Source organism: Gasterosteus aculeatus, chromosome 4 (genome assembly GCF_964276395.1).
Source record: "Gasterosteus aculeatus chromosome 4, fGasAcu3.hap1.1, whole genome shotgun sequence".
Classification (NCBI taxonomy): Eukaryota; Metazoa; Chordata; class Actinopteri; order Perciformes; family Gasterosteidae; genus Gasterosteus; species Gasterosteus aculeatus.
Genome location: NC_135691.1, coordinates 24247146 through 24269176, shown reverse-complemented (window position 1 = coordinate 24269176; position 22031 = coordinate 24247146). Strand labels below are relative to the sequence as shown.

The following is a 22031-nucleotide window of genomic DNA, read 5'->3' as shown; positions in this document are numbered from 1 at the left end:
TCCAGAGAATCAGCTACCACCACAGCTGCCTGTAATGGAAACACTCCAAATCCAATCTTAGTGACCACTTTTTTCTCCCTCCTCTCTTTCTACCTTTTTTGTAGGGTCCCAGAAGGGGTTCGTCGTGCCCAGGCTTCACGGCGGATCCTCCGACACAGCTCTCCACAACCTATCTGACCGACTGGACACCAGACGGATCGACTTATGATCCTATTGCTCCCATGTCTCACAAATAAAATTGTTTAACCCATTCAGTTGGCGGCGTGGTCCTTGCTAGTGAAAAGTGCAATTAAATGAATGTAAGAGTCCCTCTTCCTTGTACAATGTTGTATTCTTCATTCTTGATCATATTATTAAAATCTTCACTAGTTCTATCATCAAAGGAGACATGCTCATTTTAAGCCTCATACTTGGGGTTTCCGCCATAACCTGTTGACATACTTTGATGTTGAAAAAGCATATCATTTAGTAACCAGACCAGACCAGACCAATCTTTGCACTCTATTATATTCGCCCAGGTTGTAAAAACAGTCCATTTTAAAATGATATGCAAAAACCCACAGCTTTTTTCTAATTCTTTCCGGGATATGGTCTTCATATATGAAACTTATCCATTTTGGTCTTGTGCCTTCTAAGCCTGGTACAAAATGTAGAAAATTGTGCGGAACTGTAAAGCCAACTACAGCGCATTTTGATGGTTGATTCTGCCTCATGCTGGTAGATGGTTTATTCGAGGTTTGCAAAAACAAAGTTGAGTGCTTCAGAGTTAGAGGGGGGTGTTGAGGGGGTCCATAGTGATGTAAGGCAGACTCCCGCTTGGTCTGAGGACATCGGTAAACCCCGGAACATTGAAAAAAACGTTGTCTTAATTAGTATTAATGTGTTTTAAGAATCATTAAAAAAACTTTTAAGTTGTTTGTTAAAAGCGTTTGGGGGTTGGAAGACATGTCAGACAGCCACATTAACGTGTAGAAGCACTTCAGAACATGACCCCTTTAACACATTTGAGTGATAAAAAAACAAACAGACATTAATCACCACAAGGATCAACTTTATTAGGTTACACACAACGTGTGGTTGGACAAAAACATCTGAAACTGTACGTTCCCTCTCCCTTTTGCAAACAATGAAGAACCTCAGACTGCACCGTGTGGTCTAACACTTAAAAATGACCGTTGTGGCTTTGAACGGTCTTTCTCTGAGTGCTTTCCTGCAGGGAACAGCATGTGCTGGATGAGTTGTCTGCCTATGTGTTTAGATGTCCTTGAGGTCCTTCTGGATCCCCCACAGTGTGTCGCCGCTCTTCCTCAGCTGGCTAACCTCCGCATTCGTCAGGGTCATGTTGACCACGCTGCTCACACCGGTGCTGTTGAGTACGCATGGCAGAGACAGGAAGACCTCCTCACCAATACCATACATGTCCTGAGACAAAGAGTTAGGGGGATCAGGTATAGAGAAACACTCACCCGCACACACACACACACACACATAGAATGTAGGCATCCTTGTGCCTTGTGCGCATTCTCTTTTGCTCTTACGTCAATGTCAAAATCTGCCATAATAACCAAAATCAGTCCTGTTCATAACTACCAAATATTCATATTTTAAAACCCTTTCATTTCATTTGTTCACATAATAATTTGTGTACTAAACGTTTGCCGGCTTTGTTTTAACAGCCTGGAATCGGAGTGATCTGCATGAAACGCATTAAACAGCACCACTTAGTTACCAATAAGTTAGAAAAAAAGCCACTATGTCCGTAGTGATGCACAAGGGTTAGAGAGACAGTATCTACTGAGTGGTGTAAGGTTTTCAAATTTGTATTACTTGATATTACAACTTAAGAGTGAAGTGAGAATATGGATGTCCGTCACAGGGCATGAAAAGTATAAATGATATTTAAGACTAATCATACAGGTGGAGGCAACTACGAAAATCAAGTGGAGTCTTTTATCCTAATCACTTAGCAGTATTCCCCGTTTCTATGTCACACCTGTATATCAAGTTGGGTTTTTGTCCTGTCTCCACGTTTGTTTTGTGACTTCCTGTTTTATTTTGGAAATTAACTCTCCTCTGGTTTCAGGTTCCTTGCTCTTCCTCATGTGTCATCAGTGTCCACCTGTTCCCACACTTCGTCTGCGTCTCCCCTTGTCCTGTGCCAGTGTGTCATGTCCTTTCGTCTTGCACACCAGCCTCATGTTAGTATCAAGTCCAAGTCATAGTTTTGTCTGTCCTGAACCTTGTTATAGATTCCTTAGTTGGCCTTATGCCGTTTATTGCTCCACAGGTCTTCAAATTATTTCAGAGGCCTTTTGTTAGTGATTAATTATTTTCTTATTTCCTCGATAAGAGAGATTTTTGGTTTGGTTTGGTTTTGCCGTGTTGACTTTGTAGCTCTTGGAGTTGAATCAGAGCATTTTTAGTTCTACTTGTTATTTTCTCCTTTCCTCGCTAAGAGAGGGTTTTGTTTGCTTCCCGTCATTTAGTATTGCCCAGCTACTAGTTTAGCCAGAGCATTTCCCCGTTCATCCCTCTTCGGAGGAGTTTTTTGTTTCCAGGGATTTCCCTGTGTATTTTTGTTGGGAAATAAAAGAGCTGAACCTCTACTCTGCGTCCAGCTCCTCCTCAAGAGCCCCCACCCCCAAAAGATGACCATGCTCTCCATAAGAAAAAATACTTGATTTAGGATACGGTCTGTGTGTAAGGTACAGTTTCTCAAACATTGAGCATGAATTGAGAAGCCGTAAGTCTGCAAACCTGTTGAAAAGATTTTTATTGTAAAGCCGGCTCGTTGCAGCCACTAATACAGAAACTATATGAGATGTTGCCTACTTGCACTTGTTTTGTTTTGCAAAGGTTGCATATTATGTTGTTTTGAAAACATATGCAATATAAAACTCTTTATTGCCAAATATTTTAACATGTTTTGTTTTCCACAGGTTGAGCTTACAGCCACAATAAACTATTTTTATTAGCATTAGCACTCTGTTCGATCATCTCCCGCGGTAGACCGCGCATGCGTGACGTGATGCCTTTTTTTTTTGTTACGAGCAACCTATTGGGCACCCTGTTCTAACAAGGTGGTCGTACATTTAATTTGTTTTTGCCTGATGGAGCAATCTGGTTTACTTGAAAGTGACAGCAATTTTTTTATTCTATTGTTTCAAAAAGCATTGATGGAGGTCACAAAATGTTATTTTAATCAAAATTCAGCGCGTTCAATTTTGTTCGGGCAGTGGGAAGTGAACATTTTACTTTCATTCTTGCAAATCAATCACGACTAAAGCAAAAAATCAGCTGTTGCGGTTCGCTGCAACACTGTGTGTGTTTGTGTGTGTCTGACCTTGACCATGGTAGAGACCGGATGGACCCGGCTCATGTTCTTGACGATGCTCTCAATCAGGTCAGCCACGCTTAGTCCAATGGCCCAGTTAGTGTAGCCCTTCAGCTTGATCACTTCATAGGCACTGTGACACAAACAAACAGTCCTACATTGTGTGTGTGTATCTTCACAACATAATACTATTATTATCAAATAATGAAACATGCAGATGGTTGCTCTGAGCACAACAAACAAAAGATGAAGTGAGTCCTACTGTTTTTATCCACTTTTAACTTAATATTTGGCCACATTTTCCACATGTCCACATTTTGCAGCAATTACAGTAACACATCTCTCTGGCATAGTGTCAGATGTGGTTGAGGTCCGGACTTTGAGGGGGCCAGTCCATTATTTTCAATGTTCCAGCAGATTCCTTCTGTCGCAGGTAGTTCCAGCAATAGTTAGAAGGATGTTTAGGGTCATTGTCATTGTGGTGGCGGGGTGCGGTTAGCTCAGCTGCAGGGGGGAGAGCGGGGGAGTGGTTCAGGGGACGGTGCCGGTAGGTGAGTAAGAAGCACAGGTGGAAGTAATCTTGACTGATTGTCTCCCTGTGAAAAACAGTGAGCAGGATCTGGAGGGGGGTGACACGGAGAGCAGAGCAGTGCGGAGCCGAGCAGAGCGAAGCCGAGCCGAGCCGAGCCGAGCAGAGCAACACTGCGACGAGCTGCCTAAATCCTGCTCACTGCCACCTTCAGAAATAAAAGACATCTTGCTTTCAACGTGTGTCGATGCGTCCTTAAGCGGAACCCGACAGTGGTAGCGCTATCGCGGCTACAGTCATCTTGGAAAATAAATCCAGGCCCAAAAAGACGACTCCCAGATGGTACTCCGTGCCTCAACAGAATGTTGTGGTATACTTTCTTATCCATGACCCCCTCAATGTTTAACTGTTGACACTCATTTTTAGATCTTTCCCCCTCCCTCCGTCCAACATGTCAAAACTGTTCAAACTTGGACTCATCAGTCAACAACACCAATCTTCCTTCTTGTTCTTTTGCAAATTTCAGGCGTCTCACTCTATTTTTCTCTTTCAGTAATGTTTTTTTTGCTGCTATTCTGCCAACAAGTCCTTCTCCCAGTTTCCCTCGCACAGTTCTTGAAAACACTGTGCACCATCAGCCATTATGGTGTGGATCTCATCACGCAGTTCTTGTGAGGTCTTTAAGACTGAGAATTTTGAAATGCTTCACTTGTCTGTCTGAAAGTTTATTTTTTATACCTCTCCCCTTTAGGTTCAGGTGAAAATTATTGGCATCATGGCGGTTTAAAGTGTACTTTACCACTGTAAAGTACACTTTAAACCGCCATGATGGACTGCATTTCAAGTCCTTGGCTATGCGGCGGTAACTCCAACCAGCATCAAGAAAAAAACAGCGCCTTTATTCGAGCTGTTGCTCACCCGTTAGCTCCTTCTTCGCCTTAGCCAAGTTCAAAGAGCAACATGTGCTTTGAATTTATACCATTTAGTGGTGTGGCATCAGTGACAAAACCCTGCTGTTACCCGACCCCGGATTCCCTGCCTGCTCCTTTTCGGATTTGTTTGCCTCCCTGATTTCCATCCTGGTTCTGACTCCTGCTTGTTCCTGTCTTACGGATTCTCTGCCTGCTCCTCTGGAATTTGCCTGCTGACGGATCTCGTGGTATTGACCTGGCCTGAACTATTGATTAGGTCTCCCCCCTCTGAGTCGTGCTTTTGGGTTCCATCGTGTACCAGTAACCGTTACAGGAATTATGTGTTCTTTCGCCAAAAACCTGCAAAGGTACTCAGTTCCGTCTCGGTTCATTTGTTAGCGCTTTAGTTGTTAGCGCTCTAGTTTCGATCGATAAGTGCACCAATTAACAGTGCGTTCAGTTTTGGCCAGGATTTGCATACGATATGTTATAACTCTGTAATTATTGTCGGACTTGTGTTTGGAACATGTTCAATCGGATTTGTTTGGCTTTGTAGCCCAGACAAACTTTCCAGTGGTGTATGGCATTATTATATGGGTTCATGATGGGGGATCATTATGGATCTTTTGTGGTAGATATAATGGAACCATCTCGGGATTCCTGTCACCGGCAATGGGTTCCATATCCAGAGGGTTAACATTAAATTAACTGATATTTCATAATTATTCCAGTCCACTTGATGGTTAGCTTAGTTTTTAAAAAGTTAAAATATTAACTTTAAATGTTAGTTTGATGGAAGAAAAAATGTTCTCTGTTCTCTTTCAAGCATCTCTCTCACACACACTCAATCAAACAAATAAACCCTACCTATCTACTACAGCCTTGTGTGTGGCCGCCCACTGTTCCTTATCCCCATCAGTGCCAATGTCCGGGTTCAGGCTCTGAAAGTTGACTCCTGCCACGTTAGCGCCGCTCCACACTGGCACTGAAAATAACAAAATACAGTAATATGGCATTATGTGACATTCACTTTCTCATTCAAAGTACCCTGATGGTTTCCTGATGATGAATAACAGAGAGTATACCCACCACTGGTGTCTCCATGCTCTCCCAGCACCCAGCCATTAAAGGAGCTGGCATGGATGCCGAGGCGTTCGGACATCAGGTAGCGGAAGCGGGCTGAGTCCAGGTTGGTGCCGCTGCCAATGACCCGGTGCTTAGGTAGCCCGCTCAGCTTCCAGGTCACATAGGTTAACACATCAACTTTGGAGAGTGTTTTACAATTAGCGGTTATCGATACTATTTATAGTTATAAAGATAATGTGTGTTTTATTGTACTCACCAGGGTTGGAGACCACAATGAGAGTGCAGTTGGGGCTGTACTTGACAATCTGAGGGATGATAACCTTGAAGACGTTGACATTCCTCTGCACCAGGTTGAGGCGGCTCTCACCCTCCTGCTGGCGAACACCTGCCGTCACCACAACCAGGCGCGAGTTGGCTGTCACTACATAGTCTGGAGGAAGTGCAACAACATGGGATATCAGAAGACCTTTCTCTTGTGTGCGTCTAGCCATATGTGAGCAGCAGGTCCTGACCTTTGTCAGCCACTATCTTGGAGGTCTTGAGAAAAAGGCTGCCATGCTGTAAATCCATCATCTCTCCCTTGAGACGATCCTCCATCACATCCACCAGAGCCAGCTCATCACACAGGTCCTGTCCAGAGCAGTGTGCTATTAAGACTATAGCGTATACAACTTCCATTTTCCGTCCGGGGGGCAGACACAGTCACCTCATTTAAGACTACACTTCTTCATAGTTAGGCTGGCTCAGGTCAGCGTGGACCAGCCCTTAGATATGACTTGCCATTGCCCTTAGACATGCTTCTTTCCTGAAGTCCTTGTGCTTTCCCTCCACATGGATTTCTGTGGATGGTGGTTACATCTGATGGTGTTTGTCTATGCAGTAGTCCTGCCTTACACCTGGCTTACTACTCTCAATATTTGAATAATTTCTGTCATATGCAGTGAACAGTGATATGCTGTGAACAGTATCTTTTTCGTTGTTCATTCTGTAGCCATAGCATCTTTTGCATTCTCTCCATCTCCACAGAGCAATCCCTCCTCTGCTGTTCTTAGTTTATATTATACTTCAAATTATTATATTAGATCGACTGCTATTATATTATTATTAAGAATGTATTTTGTATAGCGTTTGAGATGTCTCTCTCACTGTCTGACATAAAAACATATGTGTGGTATGGTACGTGATACCATGTACTCCTACCCTCCAGGTACAATTATTTAAAAATACAGCCATAAAGTATTTAATGTAGGTTTTCACAATATGATTTAACACCATGTAACCCACATGGTTTTTGTGGAACTAAGATTAGTTTCATGAAATATTGATTGATCTAATTTTTCTAGGATATTTCTTTCTAAAACGGGCATAAAAGAAACCTGGTTCCTTAATATCTTTGTGGATCACTACTATTACTATAACTATTTTTAATCAAAATGAATAAATTCAACTTTACCCACTGCTTTACCGGCGAAACTATCAACTCTGCTTTTAAACAGACATTTTTGCTTTATTTTGAAATAGATTTGATATGCAGTTTTTGACTGTTGAAAGACATGCACAGATACATCCATAAAAATGTAACCGTTGCCTTTAGCCAATGCTCAGCATCAGGAGCAGTGGGCTGCTGTGAAGGTCCCGATACACGGTTGAGTGACTTTCTCTAGCACACTTGCACACTTACACATGCTGACAATAGGAGTCGGATATTACTGAGTAACAGCCACCCATTGTTGTTTTTTGTATCTTACCCGAAGCAGGATGCTGATGGCGCAAGCCATGCCCACCTGGCCCACACCTACCACCGTCACCTTGTTCCTGGGAGGCTCAGCAGGGCTGCTGGCCAGAGGTGTGATCAGCTTCTGCAGCACCGAGGACATATTACACCTGTAGTGAGACAGAGGGAAGAAACGTCCTGGTGAGCAGGTACCACAGTTACAATCTGTCTCAGCTATTGAGTATTTTAAAATTTGTGCGTGGTCTATAAAATTCAAAATGGTTTGGCCCTCTTCCTCTGTGACTTTGTGTATAGTTGCTCTCTCTTTTAGGCCAAGTTATTTTAGATCCTCAAGAGTATTATCCATACAACACTGGACCATTTCATTTTGACATACTGCATTTGTTCAATCATCTTTTCCTCTAAAAAAGGCACATACCAATGGAACGACCTGCCTAACGTGGTCAAGAGCTGCAGCGTTGTCAGTACCGTATTTTCCACACTGTAAGGCACATTTAAAAGCCTTTCATTTTCTCAAAAAACAACAGTGCGCATTATACTCCAGAGCGCCTTATATATGGATCAATTGGTTAATCGGTTGATCCATACTGGTTGTACACGGCGCTCAAGGCGCTCTGCCAAACATGCCAAAGCTCGGTCTACGACGGCGAGATGCTGAGCGGTCGCTCAAGCGCGTGAGATATGGAGCTTGTTTCAGTGCGCGTCAGAGAAACAAAGCTGTCGTTCTTGCTGAGCACTTTATGAGATTAAAGAGAGAGAGAGAGACGGTGTCCCTTTCTTTACAGTAGCTGAACCAACGGGGAAAATAAGTTATTCTAAAAGGGGCCCTTGGCAGGCGGCGTGGCTGGAGAGCAGCCGAAGATTGAAGGCGTGGATGGCGAGGGGGGCGGCGGGAGCGGACGGACCTTGCATTATTGATTGGACCCTGAAAGCACCGTCTCCATCTCCCCACATCCCCCCCATCCACCCGCCCCGACGTCAAACGTTTGACTGCAGTATCTTATGCGCCTTATAATCCGGTGCGCCCTATATATGAAAAATGTTCTAAAATAGGTCATTAATTGAAGGTGCGCCTTATAATCCGGTGCGCCTTATAGTGCAGAAAATACGGTACTTTTAAAAATATAGAAATAGAAAAATCTGTTAAAAGCTGCTCAGCACTGCACTGTAAAATTATTATGGTTTTATTACTTACTTTAATGTGCTACTATGCAGCTTTGTATTGTCTGTTTGGTGTATTATTTTAACTGCATATATTTTTGTATTATGTCTTTCATCCTGTACTGTTTGTTATTGTATTTTTTATTATTGTCCATCCATCCATCCATCTGTAAACCGCTTATCCTGCACACATGGTCGCGGGGGGGCTGGAGTCTATCCCAGCCCACTCCAGGCAATAGAAGGGGTACACCATGGATTGGTCGCCATTGGTCTTTTGGAAGGGATCAGACTAACCTGTGAGGAGCAGGGTGTAAAGTAAAAAACATTCAACTTCCTGTTGCCACTAGGTGGTGCTATGACTAAGGTCAAAAATGATATGGATGTCTACAGGGTAAGAAGCTCATGCTATATGAGTATGGAACAGATTAGATAAAGTATGGTTGGGCTAAAACAACTTCAAATTTCATGGTGATTGGTGTTTTTTTGAAAATGCTCTGCATTTATTAAACATAGTTTGATATTCCGGCAAAATGCAATTTTTAAAGGCCAAGGTCTTAAGATCACACTGGCCAAATTTGAAAAGAATCGGGTTTAATCTTACTGGGAGGAGTTCGGTCTTTTACAACTCTAAAAAAATCATGAAAAAAGAATTCACTATAAAGGCAGATTTTCAATGCATTTTAACTGCAGCACCCCATATTCTTAAAATATTATGAAAAGATTAGGGTGTATTCATGGGTTTAATGTTTACTAATTAATGTTTAATGTAAACTGTCACAATTTTGGTGAAGGCAGGTCATGTCATTTATGTGTGTTATGTGACCAGATTAAGCCACACCCCTTGCAAAGTTCATTAGCCCATATCTTCTCAAAACAATAGGATATCAACACGATTTTTATGATTCGGGGGGACATTGTACCAATAATGATCCACAGAACATTTTGTGCCAAATCAGGCACAGCGTTTAGGAGGAATTAACATAAATGTGTTTTTCACAAAATTAAAAATGGCGGAAAATCTAGTGAGGCATACCATGATTTAATTTTTGTAGAGCATACCCAAGAGCACATGTGTGTTCAAGTCAATTGGACATCGGGGGAAAAAACTGGCCTAGTGTGGTACTAATTCCTAGGGGGCGCAAAGACATTTCTTTATAGCCAAATGCGAGACCCAAAAATTATCAAATTTTTCACCTGTTCTGAAATGCCTGCCAAATTAACAACTTTTTGAATATTCAAAAAATATGATAAAGGCCCCAAAAAGGCAAAGTGCTTTAAAGAGAATAATAAATCCTTGAAATACAATAGGTCTAGTCGTTGCGAGGATCCTAAATATCATTCGCACAGAAAAAAACATCTTTCCAGGATAAACAGTATATCAAATGCATATGCTTAAAGTAGGGGGTCATGGTGTCCTCCAAAGGAAAGAGCTCACGGCTTTGTGAGGCAACAGTCCGGCACTTATTCAGGAGACAATAGAGCTGCTGAACCACTACATGCCTCATTGTAGCCTCTTACAATCAACCACGGTTCACCAACCTCAGTGCTGACATGAGCGCAACCAATACAGCAGCCTGCGAATCAGCTCCCCGCTCTGAGGTTATGTAAACAGCAGGCCATTCCGCCAGCCTCGGTTTTGGTGACAGTGATGACAGAATCAGTTTTGACGACATGAAATATGCAATGAATAAGAATCATGCTTCTGAGGGGATGGTGTTTCCTGTCTGTGTCGGAGTACAATATAGAAGCAGGTAAAGGCAGGTGCATGAATGAATCAAGTCTAATGTGATGGTAAATATATTTTATCACCGTTTGTGATGGAATGTTAGCCGACCATATTGGATTACACATCATACAGATTATTGTGCCTCAGTGGCTGCATGTGGGATTAACTGTATCAGAAATACATCTGAAATCCGAACAATTTTGCGGATATTCAAAATACTTATTAATATATATTACATATATACATATATATATATATATATATATATATATATATATATATATATATATATATATATATATATATATATATATATATATATATATATATATTCGTATGGTGAAGACGAAACACAATACTTACGTTTTTAGACAAGTTCTGCTGGCTGGAATCCGCGATGAAGTCTGGCGATTTGACGGTGCGAAGTGCTGGTACAGAGATGGGTAGAAGCCTCGTGTGGAACTGAACAGGCTGCAGGGAGGAAGAGGAGGGGGAGGAGGAGGATGGTGCCGGTCTACGTCGTATCATTGAAGAGGGAAAGATAGACGGATAAATGTCTGCTGTTTTCTTGATCACGTTTTTCATGTATTGTAACTGTGCTCTTTTTTTCTATTGGCACTATTCATCACCATATAAAATCACCTGCACTAGTGTATGTCAGCCATCCCAGTGAGCGCTAGACGTAATTCCAACGTTGAAATATTGTTTGAAATCAACGAATAACGCTGCGTTCACACCAAAAGCGAAGCGAATGTTAGCCACGCTTTACTCGCCCAACTAGTAGTTATTTCGTCTTTATTCACGTCTCCTTGATTCGCTTAATACGCTGGCTTATCTCCGTAGCTCGTCTCCTTAAGATAATCTTTTATATAATTTCTTCTATCCAACATAGAAATAAACACTATTTCTGCTCTGTACTTGTTGTGGAAATTACAATATCAGTTCAATCTCAGCTGTGTGTGTGCCCGGTGAGCGGCAGTTTCATAAAGTGTATCTACGCTTTGGCGGCGGTGATGACGAGCGGCGCCTATCAACGCGTCGGAAAAAAGCGATTTATTCGCTTCTCTCTCGGGTGCAGCACGAGGCGAAGTTTCTTCGGAAAGCAGAACGACATAAACAGGCTGGTGAATCCAAGGCCACAGGCTCCAATACTCTGCAAGTAGGTGAGTGAAGCACACCGGGAAATATAACCAATTGTTTTACTTGTGCTGTCCACTCGATACGAGCTAGACTGCTGTTTGTGCAAAATGAATTAGTTCGCATTACTTTATCTTGTATCTTTTTTTTTATTATTTCATCCACTGGTAAAACTTCAGCCCAACTCGATGCTATAGCTGCTTTGAAGATAATCTTTTACACACAAGGGTTCTGAGCTATTTGTAAATAGGGTTCTAACACACCTGCTGTTATCATTATTTGTCTAATACTGTCATCAAAAACAACATCACCACCTTTGCTTCTTTCCTCAAGTCTTTGTGCTTTCCTTAACAGGTTTTCTGTGGATGATAGGTTACATCTATCTGATGGTGGTTGTCCCTGCAGTGGTCCTGCCTTACACCTGGTTTAGTACAGAAAAACGGGATCTTATCTTCCATCCATTGTCAAACCGCTTATCCTGCACACAGGGTCGCGGGGGGGCTGGAGTCCATCCCAGCCAACTTCCGGTGATAGACAGGGTACACCCTGGATTGGTCGCTAGCCAGGGTGATCGCAGACACACAACCATGCACACTCACATTCACACATATACGGGCAATTTAAAGTCCCCAATCAACCTGATCCCCAGAGCATGTCTTTGGACTGTGGGAGGAAGCCGGAGAACCCAGAGAGAACCCACGCAGACACGGGGAGAACATGCAGACTCCACACAGAAAGGTCACTGGGTGGAATCGAACCCAGGACCTTCTTGCTGTGAGGCAACAGTGCTAACCACCACGCCACCATTATCTTATTTTATTTTATTTAGGAAGAAAAGCTTCTCCTCCGGAGTATGATATATTTCAAGCTAAGAAAATAACTTGAAGAACACAACTAAATGTAAAGTTACTTTATAATCTCACAACACAACAAAAGGAGCAAAGCGAATTCAGTTTCTATTGTGTATTTATTCTTTAACGTTACTGACTTAGTGAAGTTATGAACCTGAAATATCACTTATAATAACTACGGGCAGATGCGGGCAGACTGTTGCTGTTAGCTGCGCAGCGGCTCCCCGTAATGTGAGCTGCTCGTTGTGTATTTGTTATAAATGTATGTTGGTACATTGATGTTCATGAGAACAGTATATGGACCCGAGGGGGTGGGGGGGTTCAGGTAAGAGTCTGGCTAAGGGGCTGTATGTGGTTGGGAGGGATAACGGAGTTAACGTTATCACTAAGAACAGTTTGTTCGGGTCTTGTGTGCATTTAAAAACACGACCGCATTGCACGTTGAAATGTGGTCTAAACGTAGACGTCGTCTAAACTTATCAACTAAAAAATGCTCACTGTGTGTCTTTGTCAGTTCGTCTGTTTTTTTGCCTGTTTTTGTAAAAATCTTGTGATTTCTTGGTTTTTCGCTGTGACCCTTACTAGGGTGCACAGTTTTTTTCCTGGCTGTATGCTACTTGCTTCCAGGCAATCTGTTCTTTTGATTAAAGTATTTTGTATGTGAAAAGATGGTTCTGTGCCCGAGTCCTACTTCCGCCACCCAAACCTCACGTTATGCCACACATTTGGTAGCACAATTTCTTTTCTTGACCATTGTATTTGTACACAAACAAAATTATCTTTGTAAGAGACATTCAGTAAGAATACTTTAATTCCTCATGCTTCTCTCATGCAGCCTAAAGGCTGGCGCATGCTTCTGCGTATTCACGCACCGTTGTGTCGACACACTCGTTTCAATTCATGGTACTAAAAGGCTTGCGTGTGTTGCAGAGTAATTCACCGCCAGAACAATAGGTGGAGTAAGGTTTTTTATCAAAGACGACCTAGAGAGTCACGCAGCCTCCTGCAGCGCACAAGGCTGTGATTGGTCTGCTAACTACATCCTTTACGGAGTCTCACATTTCCGCTTTCATGGCACGATACCGACATTATTAAAACGAAGAATGTTTACGAGAGAACGGATCAGATTGAAGAGCTTTTGTCGGAAGAAATGCGTAAATATGACCAATTCTACAACCCGTCATTGGCGGACTATAAGGACGCGCAGATGGCCTCTGATTCATGGAGGGAGATCTCTGCAAACGTCGGTTTGCCGGTCGAGAGGTGAACAAAGTTGTGGAGAAAAATACGGGTCAAATCTGTCCGCGATGAAAAGGAACAGTGGCGATGCACGATGCAATAAAGTCTATGATAAAATAAATAAATAAACAAACCAACAACTTCCACACACAAAGACGTTACTCTCTAGGTCGTCTTCAACAAAAAACGTTACTCCACCTATTATTCTGGCGGTTAATTGCTCTGCAACACACGCAAGCCTTTTAGAACCATGAGTTGAAACGAGTGCGTCGACACAACGGTGCGTAAATACGCAGAAGCATGCGCCAGCCTGGCCAACGTCGGGTGGTAGAAGTGGTCATATTTACGCATTTATTCCGACAAAAACTCTTCAATCTTTCTCGTAAACATTCTTCGTTTTAATAATGGCGGTATTGTGCTATGAAAATGCAAATGTGAGACTTCGGAAAGGATGTAGTTAGCAGACCAATCACAGCCTTGCGGGCTGCAGGAGGCTTGCAAGCCTAGAAAAATGGGTCGACGCACTCAAGGAGGTGTGAAAAGGCACGCAAGGGACACGCAAGGGGCTCTTGTGTCCTTGTGTCTCTCTGAAAACCCAGAAGCATAAACTAGGCTTAACTGACGGCAAGTTCTGTGACTAACACCCCCGAAGACAATTCCTTTGTAGATATTATACACAATTCAATCTTTAAGCTTTAGGTAAGGAATAAGAAACCTACCAATAGTGGCTCTAAACTGGACAGCTCTATATATTTAAGTTGACCCTGACACAGATGGACTAGTAAATTAGACATTCCTACTCTTATTGGGGCAGATAATTGCCTACATTTACTCATTGTTGCACTCTGTCCAGTGTTCAGAAACTTGTGGTTGAACAAAATGTGATTTGTCATTTGATTAGATTACATGTCATTTGGCTGACGCTTTTAATCCATTGCATGGTTTTACATTTTGCCCGGGGAGCCATTAAGGGTTGAGTGTCTTGCTCATGGACACTTTGCAAATATATATTTTCTTCTATTTTGTGTTCTTCCATATTTTATGGTATATTTTTTATTGTAAATAAGGCCAAGAGAGATAACAAGGAGGCAAAGGTGAAGAATGGTAAGGATGCTCAACCCTCAGACCATCTCCAAAGGCCTGCAAGGTCATCTCGCTGCAGATGGTGTCACTGTGCATGGCTCAACCATTCAGCCCAAATTGCACAGAGAACCGCTGTATGCGAGAGTGATGCAGAAGAAACCTTTTCTGCACACATGCCCTGAAGAAGTTGAGGGTCGCATGGATTCAACTCAGTACCAGTACCTCAGTAAATAGTGTTCAAGAATCGGTAACAAAGCTGAAGTTACGGCGGAATTGGGTGTTAAAGCCAGACAACGGCCAGAAAACAAATCAATAAAATAAAAAAAATACGACCGGCCCCTCGTACCTCATCCCTCACAATAGCAAAGTCATCCGGTGGGCCATCCACACTCAGGCGGCCAGCCGGTCTCCCCGGGATGCCCCGGCAGACCGGCTTTCGCCCGCGGGCACGTGAGTTTCACATATGTGGTGAAGGGGTTGTTATTTTTGCAAAAGGGCTCTAGTAAATAGTAATGTGATTTTTCTGTTGGGTTGCCCATATATGTGCACCTGTCTAATTCTGAAGCATATGGTATATTTTCTGACTATCTAAACCTAATTTCACTGCTAAAATATCACTTTTAAATCTACTCCTCCTGCTTTCAAACATTCAAAGCAACAAATGTTGAGGGTGCTCTGAGCTCTATGAATATGAAATATAAACATTTCAGCAGGACGTGTTGCATTAGTTACTGTGCTACAACTCACAACGTTCAAGTCAGTAATGCATCTTCTCCTACGGCTTTCAAACATTCAAAGCAACAAATGTTGAGGGATGTATAAAAAATGATTTGGGTGTGGTGTCCCACGTTTTGTGTTCATTTTTTTCAGTAATGCTTTCTATAATTTACTGATGGCAATTACAATTTGATTGTTGAATAATCAGCTCTTCAGTACAGCTGTTATCTCCCACATGTTTGATTCTGGGATGCGCTTTATGTAATTGGCTTGATCTAGATCAGCATATCAACAATGAAGGACAAGGCTATCTGAAAGGCAAGGCTATTTAGATAATAAATTGCTGTGGCCGTAGTTTTTAAAGAATGTAGGGCAGCCTGTATCGTGCTGGATTATGTTCTTTTCCACTAAAACACTTCATCACACTTTCTCCAATTCAATTCAATAATAATCCAAATAAAAAATGGCTGCATTTCATGATTTTACTTTGGCCATAAATGTATATTTTTTAGATGTCATGGGGAGCATATATTATATATATATATATTGATAACACTGAGGAAGGTCTTTCCTTTTCGAATGGAATTTTATCAAAAACAATTCACCATTATATTTCAAAAACATACAAAAATGCAACAATCCAACAAATCTAGGCATACAGTTGTTGGAAAACTTTATTTCATTGTTTTGAGTAGGGTTAGGGTCTCCACAGAAAAGCCTTGATGCATAACTTGTGTGTATTATCTCAACTATATAAATTCAGAGAGAAAGAGGCAGAGTTTAGACCTTAATTTATAATTTGTGTGTCATCTTAATGAGATAATTCAGAGAATAGACACAGACTCCTACTCACATTTAAAGGAAGTAAGTAAAAACACGTATATTGCAGCTGCATTTATCTAATGTCCATAATGCCCTGGAAAAAATACGTTCTTTTATAAATAAAGGATTCATCCTTTGATGTGAGCACTGAACACTGTAATGAAAATCCATTACGCTGGAGGTTCATGGGGATGCAGGTTATATGCCACTCAGCCTTGGCACACTGTGATTGAAACATTGTTTCTATTGGGCATGATAAAAAGGCTGAAGCCCAACTGTCACTGATGGAGCCCATAGCAGCTACCAACAGCAGTCAGAGAGCACATAATAGAGCACTGAGGCTGCTGTTAAAGCAGGTTTAAAGTCAGCAGCAAGAATAATTATAACGTGGGGAACAGGCAGATTGTCAGACCTGCAATATGAAAGCAATCGCTAGACTCCGTGTACTGCAGGTTTTCACTAAATGTTGAAATTACTGCTGTAATGAGTCATTTTTGGTTCTGAGAAACGTTCTTTTCTCTCTATGTTCATGTTTTATTCATAGATACGGCCATGAGATTATGTTCTCACAAATACGGAACACATAATTGGAATCCATTTCCCATAACCCTTTGCAACCTTACCCTGTCAGCAGGCCCTGCTTAGCACAAACACGCACTGAGCTACATTATTATCATCATCATCATCATCATCCCAAGACCACACCATTGTTTCCAGTATACAGATGGATTGTACAAGCCTTTGACCCCGACGGCCTGGTTCCATGGTACACTTCTCAGTGTGCACTACCAGCATCTACACCTATTGCCATGTGGATCATTAGGCTTCCCGTACAAATTAATTCAATTCAATTCATTTTATTTTGTATAGACCAAAATCACAAATGACAAATTTGCCTCAGAGGACTTTACACTCCGTACACATGCGACATCCTCTGTCCCGAAACCCTCACATCGGCACAGGAAAAACTCACCCAAAAAATGAAAAACCCTTCCATGGGGTAAAAAAGAGAAGAAACCTTAGGGAGAACGTCAGAGGGATCCCACTCCCGGGATGGACAGACTACAATGGATGTCATGTGTACAGAATGAATAATGTAAAACACGTACAATACATTAAATTCCTATGACAGAAATGATTCAAATAATTGCGAGTAGTAAGTCAGGTGTACGGCAGGACCCGTGCAGGGACAACCACCATCAGATAGAACCACCCTCCACAGAAGTCTGTGGGGAGGGAAAGCAAAAATACTTTAGGAAAGGGTAATGTTACTTCCAAACCAGATACAAAATGTGGTTTATGATTTTGTGACGCCCCGCTCCTAAATTAAAGAGCTTGGTTACCAACAGCATCATGAGGATGTGGCGCACAATGATTTCATTTCCCTCAGTTTGCAGAGACCAAAAAGTAAGCTGAAGCAGAAGGCAATGCATTATAAATAAGTGCCATCTTTTTGCATGCTATTTTGTAAAACAAAAAAGGTGTTTAGCAAAGATTTTATATCTTCTAGGGCTTTCAAACATTTAAAACGAATGTTGAGGGATGTATAGAAAATGATTTAGGTGTGGTGTCACATTTCGTGTTCATTTTTTTCAAGTCAGTAACGCTTTCTCAAATTTACTGATGGAAATTACCATTTGATTGTTTAATGATTCAATTCAATTCATTTTATTTTGTATAGCCCATAATCGCAAATTACAAATTTGCCTCAGATGGCTTTACAGTCTGTACACATACAACATCCTCTGTCCCGAAACCCACCATCGGCACAGGAAAAACTCCCCAAAAAATGAAAAAACCCTTCCAAGAGGGAAAAAAGGGAAGAAACCTTAGGGAGAACGTCAGAGGAGGGATCCCACTCCTGGGATGGACAGACTACAATGTGTACAGAATGAACAATATATAATACATGCAATTCCTAGGACAGAAATGATTCAAGTAACTGAGTAGTAAACCAGGCGCACAGCAGGACCACTGCAGGGGCAACCACTATCAGATAGAACCACCATCCACAGAAGCCTGTGGGGAGGGAGAGCACAGAGACTTAAGGAGAGGGTAACGTTGGTTTACGAGTACAGTAATATGATTAATATCTAAAATAATAATGATGATGATGATGGCCGCAGCAGGCGTCAGCAGGGCCACGGTAGGTATCAGGACCAGGGTCCCGAAGGAACCACGATCTACGGAGACCTGCTAGGGGAGAAAGCACAAAAAAAATTCCCGGAAAGAAGCTGAATTAGTCATGTGCATTAATAAAACGTGAATTATGGTAGAACGAGAGCGTGAGAGAGGAGCTCGGTGTGTCCTAAGAATTCCCCCGGCATTCTAAACCTATAGCAGCTTAACTAAGGGCTGGTCCGGGCTAACCTGAGCCAGCCCTAACTACTGCAGCATTCTGAATCAACTGGAGAGGCTTAAGAGATTTACAAGAGCAGCCTGATAACAGAGAATTACAGTAGTCCAGTCTGGAAGTGACAAATTTTTCTGCATCTCTTTGAGACAGGAAGTTCCTGATTTTTGATATGTTACGTAGATGAAAATAGGCAGTCCTGAAGTCTTCTTTATATGCGAGTTGAAGGTCATATCCTGGTCGAAGAGAACTCCCAGATTCCTGACGGAGCAATTCCATCCATAAAAACTGTATCACGTGACAGCTGGCTTCGAAGGTGCTCTGGGCCTATCAGGATAACTTCCGTTTTTTCTGAGTTTAGCATCAGGAAGTTGCCGGTCATCCAAGTTTTGATGTCTCCAAGACATTCTTGAAGTCTAACTAGCTGGTCCGTCTCTTCTGGCTTGATCGACAGATACAGTTGAGCATTGTCTGCATAACAATGGAAGTTTATGCGGTGTTTCCTGATAAATTCGCCCAAAGGAAGCATACAGAGGGTAAATAAAATCGGTCCAAGTACAGAACCTTGTGGGACTCCGTGACCAACATTGGTGGTCTTTGAGGATTCACCGTTTACAAGCACAAACTGGGATTGATCCGATAAGTAGGATTTAAACCAGCTGAGTGCAGTTCCTTTGATACCAATTAAACGTTCTAGTCTCTGCAACAGGATACAATAGTCTATGGTATCAAATGCGGCACTGAGGTCCAGCAAGACAAGAAAAGAGACGAGTCCTTGGTCCGATGCAAGTAGAAGATCATTCGTAATTTTCACCAGTGCGGTTTCTGTACTGTGATGCGCTCGAAATCCCGACTGGAAATCCTCGAACAAAGCATTGTTTTGTAGAAAGTCACATAATTGATTTGCGACGGATTTCTCAAGGACCTTAGAGAGGAAGGGAAGATTAGAGATAGGTCTGTAGTTAGCCAACACCTCCGGAGCAAGAGTAGGTTTCTTAAGAAGAGGTTTAATTACAGCTACCTTGAAGGACTGTGGTACATGTCCTGTCAACAAAGACAGATTCACAATATCTAATAAGGATGTGCTAACTAAAGGAAAAACTTCCTTAAGCAGCTTGGTCGGAATCGGATCCAAGAGACAAGTAGAAGATTTAGACTTTAGACAGTTGATGAAGGTTGATGGAAGAGAAGGCATCCAAACAGGCATCAGGGCCCACTGCTGCATCCAAGGTTCCTACATCGGAGGACAGGTCGGCACTGGTTGAAGGCAGGAGACCATCAATTTTCTCTTTGATAGTCAGAATCTTATCATTGAAGAAGTTCATGAAGTCGTTACTAGTGAGGTCCAAAGGAATACACGGCTCAACAGAGCTGTGACTCTGTCAGTCTGGCTACAGTGCTGAAGAGAAACCTGGAGTTGTTTTTATTTTTCTCTATTAATGATGAGTAATAAGATGCTCTTGCGTTACGGAGAGCCTTCTTATATGTTTTTAGGTTGTCTTGCCAAACTAGCCTAGATCCTTCTGATTTGGTGGAACGCCATAATCGTTCAAGTTTCCTCACGGTTTGCTTTAGGTTCCGTGTTTGAGGGTTATACCACGGAGCAGACTTCCTTCTTGTTGCTATTCTTCTTTCCAGAGGAGCAATAGCGTCCAGCGCCACTCTCAAAGAGCCTGTAGCAGTATCAACAAAATTATCGATCTGGGACGGACTGAGGTTCTCACAGGAGTCTTCTTGTATCTTGAGGCAGGGCACTGAACTTAGAGCAGAAGGAATGGCTTCTTTAAATGAGGCTACAGCGGTATCCGATAAGCGTAGACTGTAGAAACCCTTGGCAGGAGGTGGTGGTTCTGATAGTAGAAATTCAAAGGTTATCAGACAATGGTCCGACAGGAGAGGGTTCTGTGGAAAAATTGTTAAATGTTCAATCCCAATCTCATACACAAGAATCAAGTCGAGAGTGTGGTTAAAACAGCGAGTTGGTTTATTTACACACTGACAGAAACCAATTGAATCTAACAATGAAAGGAATGCAAGTCACCCACAATAATTACCTTGTCCATTTTAAGGACCAAACCGTTAAGAAATACCATCCTAGCATGTCAGAGCTGACCTGACCAAGTCCACGATGGCATCCTGTTTGCCAGACAGGTGCTTCATCAATTAATGTTTCACATAACTAATGTGCCGCATCATAAATATTTTGATGTTATTCACACTTTTCAAAATTGAAAGTTAAAAACATTTTATTTATTTATTGTAAATGACCTTTCGCGGCCCACCAGGGGGCCGCGGCCCAGACTTTGGGAATCGCTGGTTTAGGTGATTCCTCCCTGAGGGTGAGAAGCTGCCGTCCCGGCGAGACCCGGATTACCGATCCATCCAGTTCAAGAAAAGAAACGGCGAACACACGGTGACAGATCAAAATTATTTTAAGGCAGACAGGCCTAAAACCCTTTTGTCATGACTATCTCACAACGAGTATGTTGTAGACAGACGTGTCTGGGTCACCTGTAGTATTTTCTCGAGTTGCATATCCTGTGTCTCCTGAAAATTCACAAGCCAACTTTGGATAAATGAAATAGACTGAGTGGCCAGAGAAAGCAACGGTCACTGACTTGCCTTAGTTATGAATGTGGTATTTCTTTGTATGCACTTTTATAGGCGCGCACACTCCGGGTATACAGATAACTAAATAGGTAGTGTTCAGAGTAAAGGGGAGACTGGTGAAAACCATGGGACTAATATCCTGCCACTATTGTGTAAATTTATGACAGAGCGATATCCAAATAAAGAACGATGCAGCTCAGCATGCAGGCCTGTCGAGAAGAAAGCAGAAAAAGAATGTGGTATGTAAGGCAGATTGGGAAGCTTTCAAGATGGCGAAATATGAGTCGGACCGAAGGTAGAGACAGAGGTTGGTAGCATTTAATTCATTAAAGACCGAAGATCCTACAAAAGGTTCTGAAATGTGTACCCCTTCTAACCCCAAAACACTTTGTCCTTGTTTTTATGAGTTCCTGAGGAGATTGGTGGAAACTAGGGGTGTAACAATTCATTCACTGAATTGATTAATCGATTTATATTCCTGCGATCCAACTGAATCGATCTGTGCTCCGCAAATCGGCATTCCGGACGACATATATCGATTGAAATGGTACATAACCAATTGTATCGATACTTGGAAACTGCACATTGGATTTAAGTACAAAAACGGTATGGATGTGTGTTTTGTTTGTTTAGCACTTTAGACGCGTTAAACGTTACCCGATTCAGTCTGCCTGTCTGTGACGTCATCAGTACGCAGCGGCAGCCGCGCGAAACTCGGAACAACAACAAAACACAGC

The 22031-nt window shown here is 42.1% G+C and overlaps 1 protein-coding gene across 1 annotated transcript; it reads right to left on the bottom strand.

Moving 5' to 3' along the window:
• Positions 1 to 1034: 1034 nt before the first annotated feature.
• ldhba (lactate dehydrogenase Ba) lies at positions 1035 to 11051 on the bottom strand. Its single transcript, XM_040174789.2, has 8 exons — positions 10846 to 11051; positions 7609 to 7744; positions 6373 to 6490; positions 6117 to 6290; positions 5864 to 6037; positions 5642 to 5759; positions 3344 to 3467; positions 1035 to 1422 (listed from the first exon to the last, which is right to left on the bottom strand). The coding sequence occupies exons 2-8, from the start codon at positions 7735 to 7737 to the stop codon at positions 1255 to 1257; spliced, it is 1005 nt and encodes a 334-aa protein (XP_040030723.1). The 5' UTR covers positions 7738 to 7744; positions 10846 to 11051; the 3' UTR covers positions 1035 to 1254.
• Positions 11052 to 22031: the final 10980 nt, after the last annotated feature.

Coding starts and splice junctions, on each gene's coding strand:
- ldhba (XM_040174789.2), bottom strand. CDS start 7,737: ATGTCCTCGGTGCTGCAGAAGCTGATCACACCTCTGGCCAGCAGCCCT. Junction 5,760..5,863: donor AGAGCATGGAGACACCAGTG/GTGGGTATACTC, acceptor TGTTATTTTCAG/TGCCAGTGTGGAGCGGCGCT. Junction 3,468..5,641: donor CACAAGGCTGTAGTAGATAG/GTAGGGTTTATT, acceptor TTTGTGTCACAG/TGCCTATGAAGTGATCAAGC.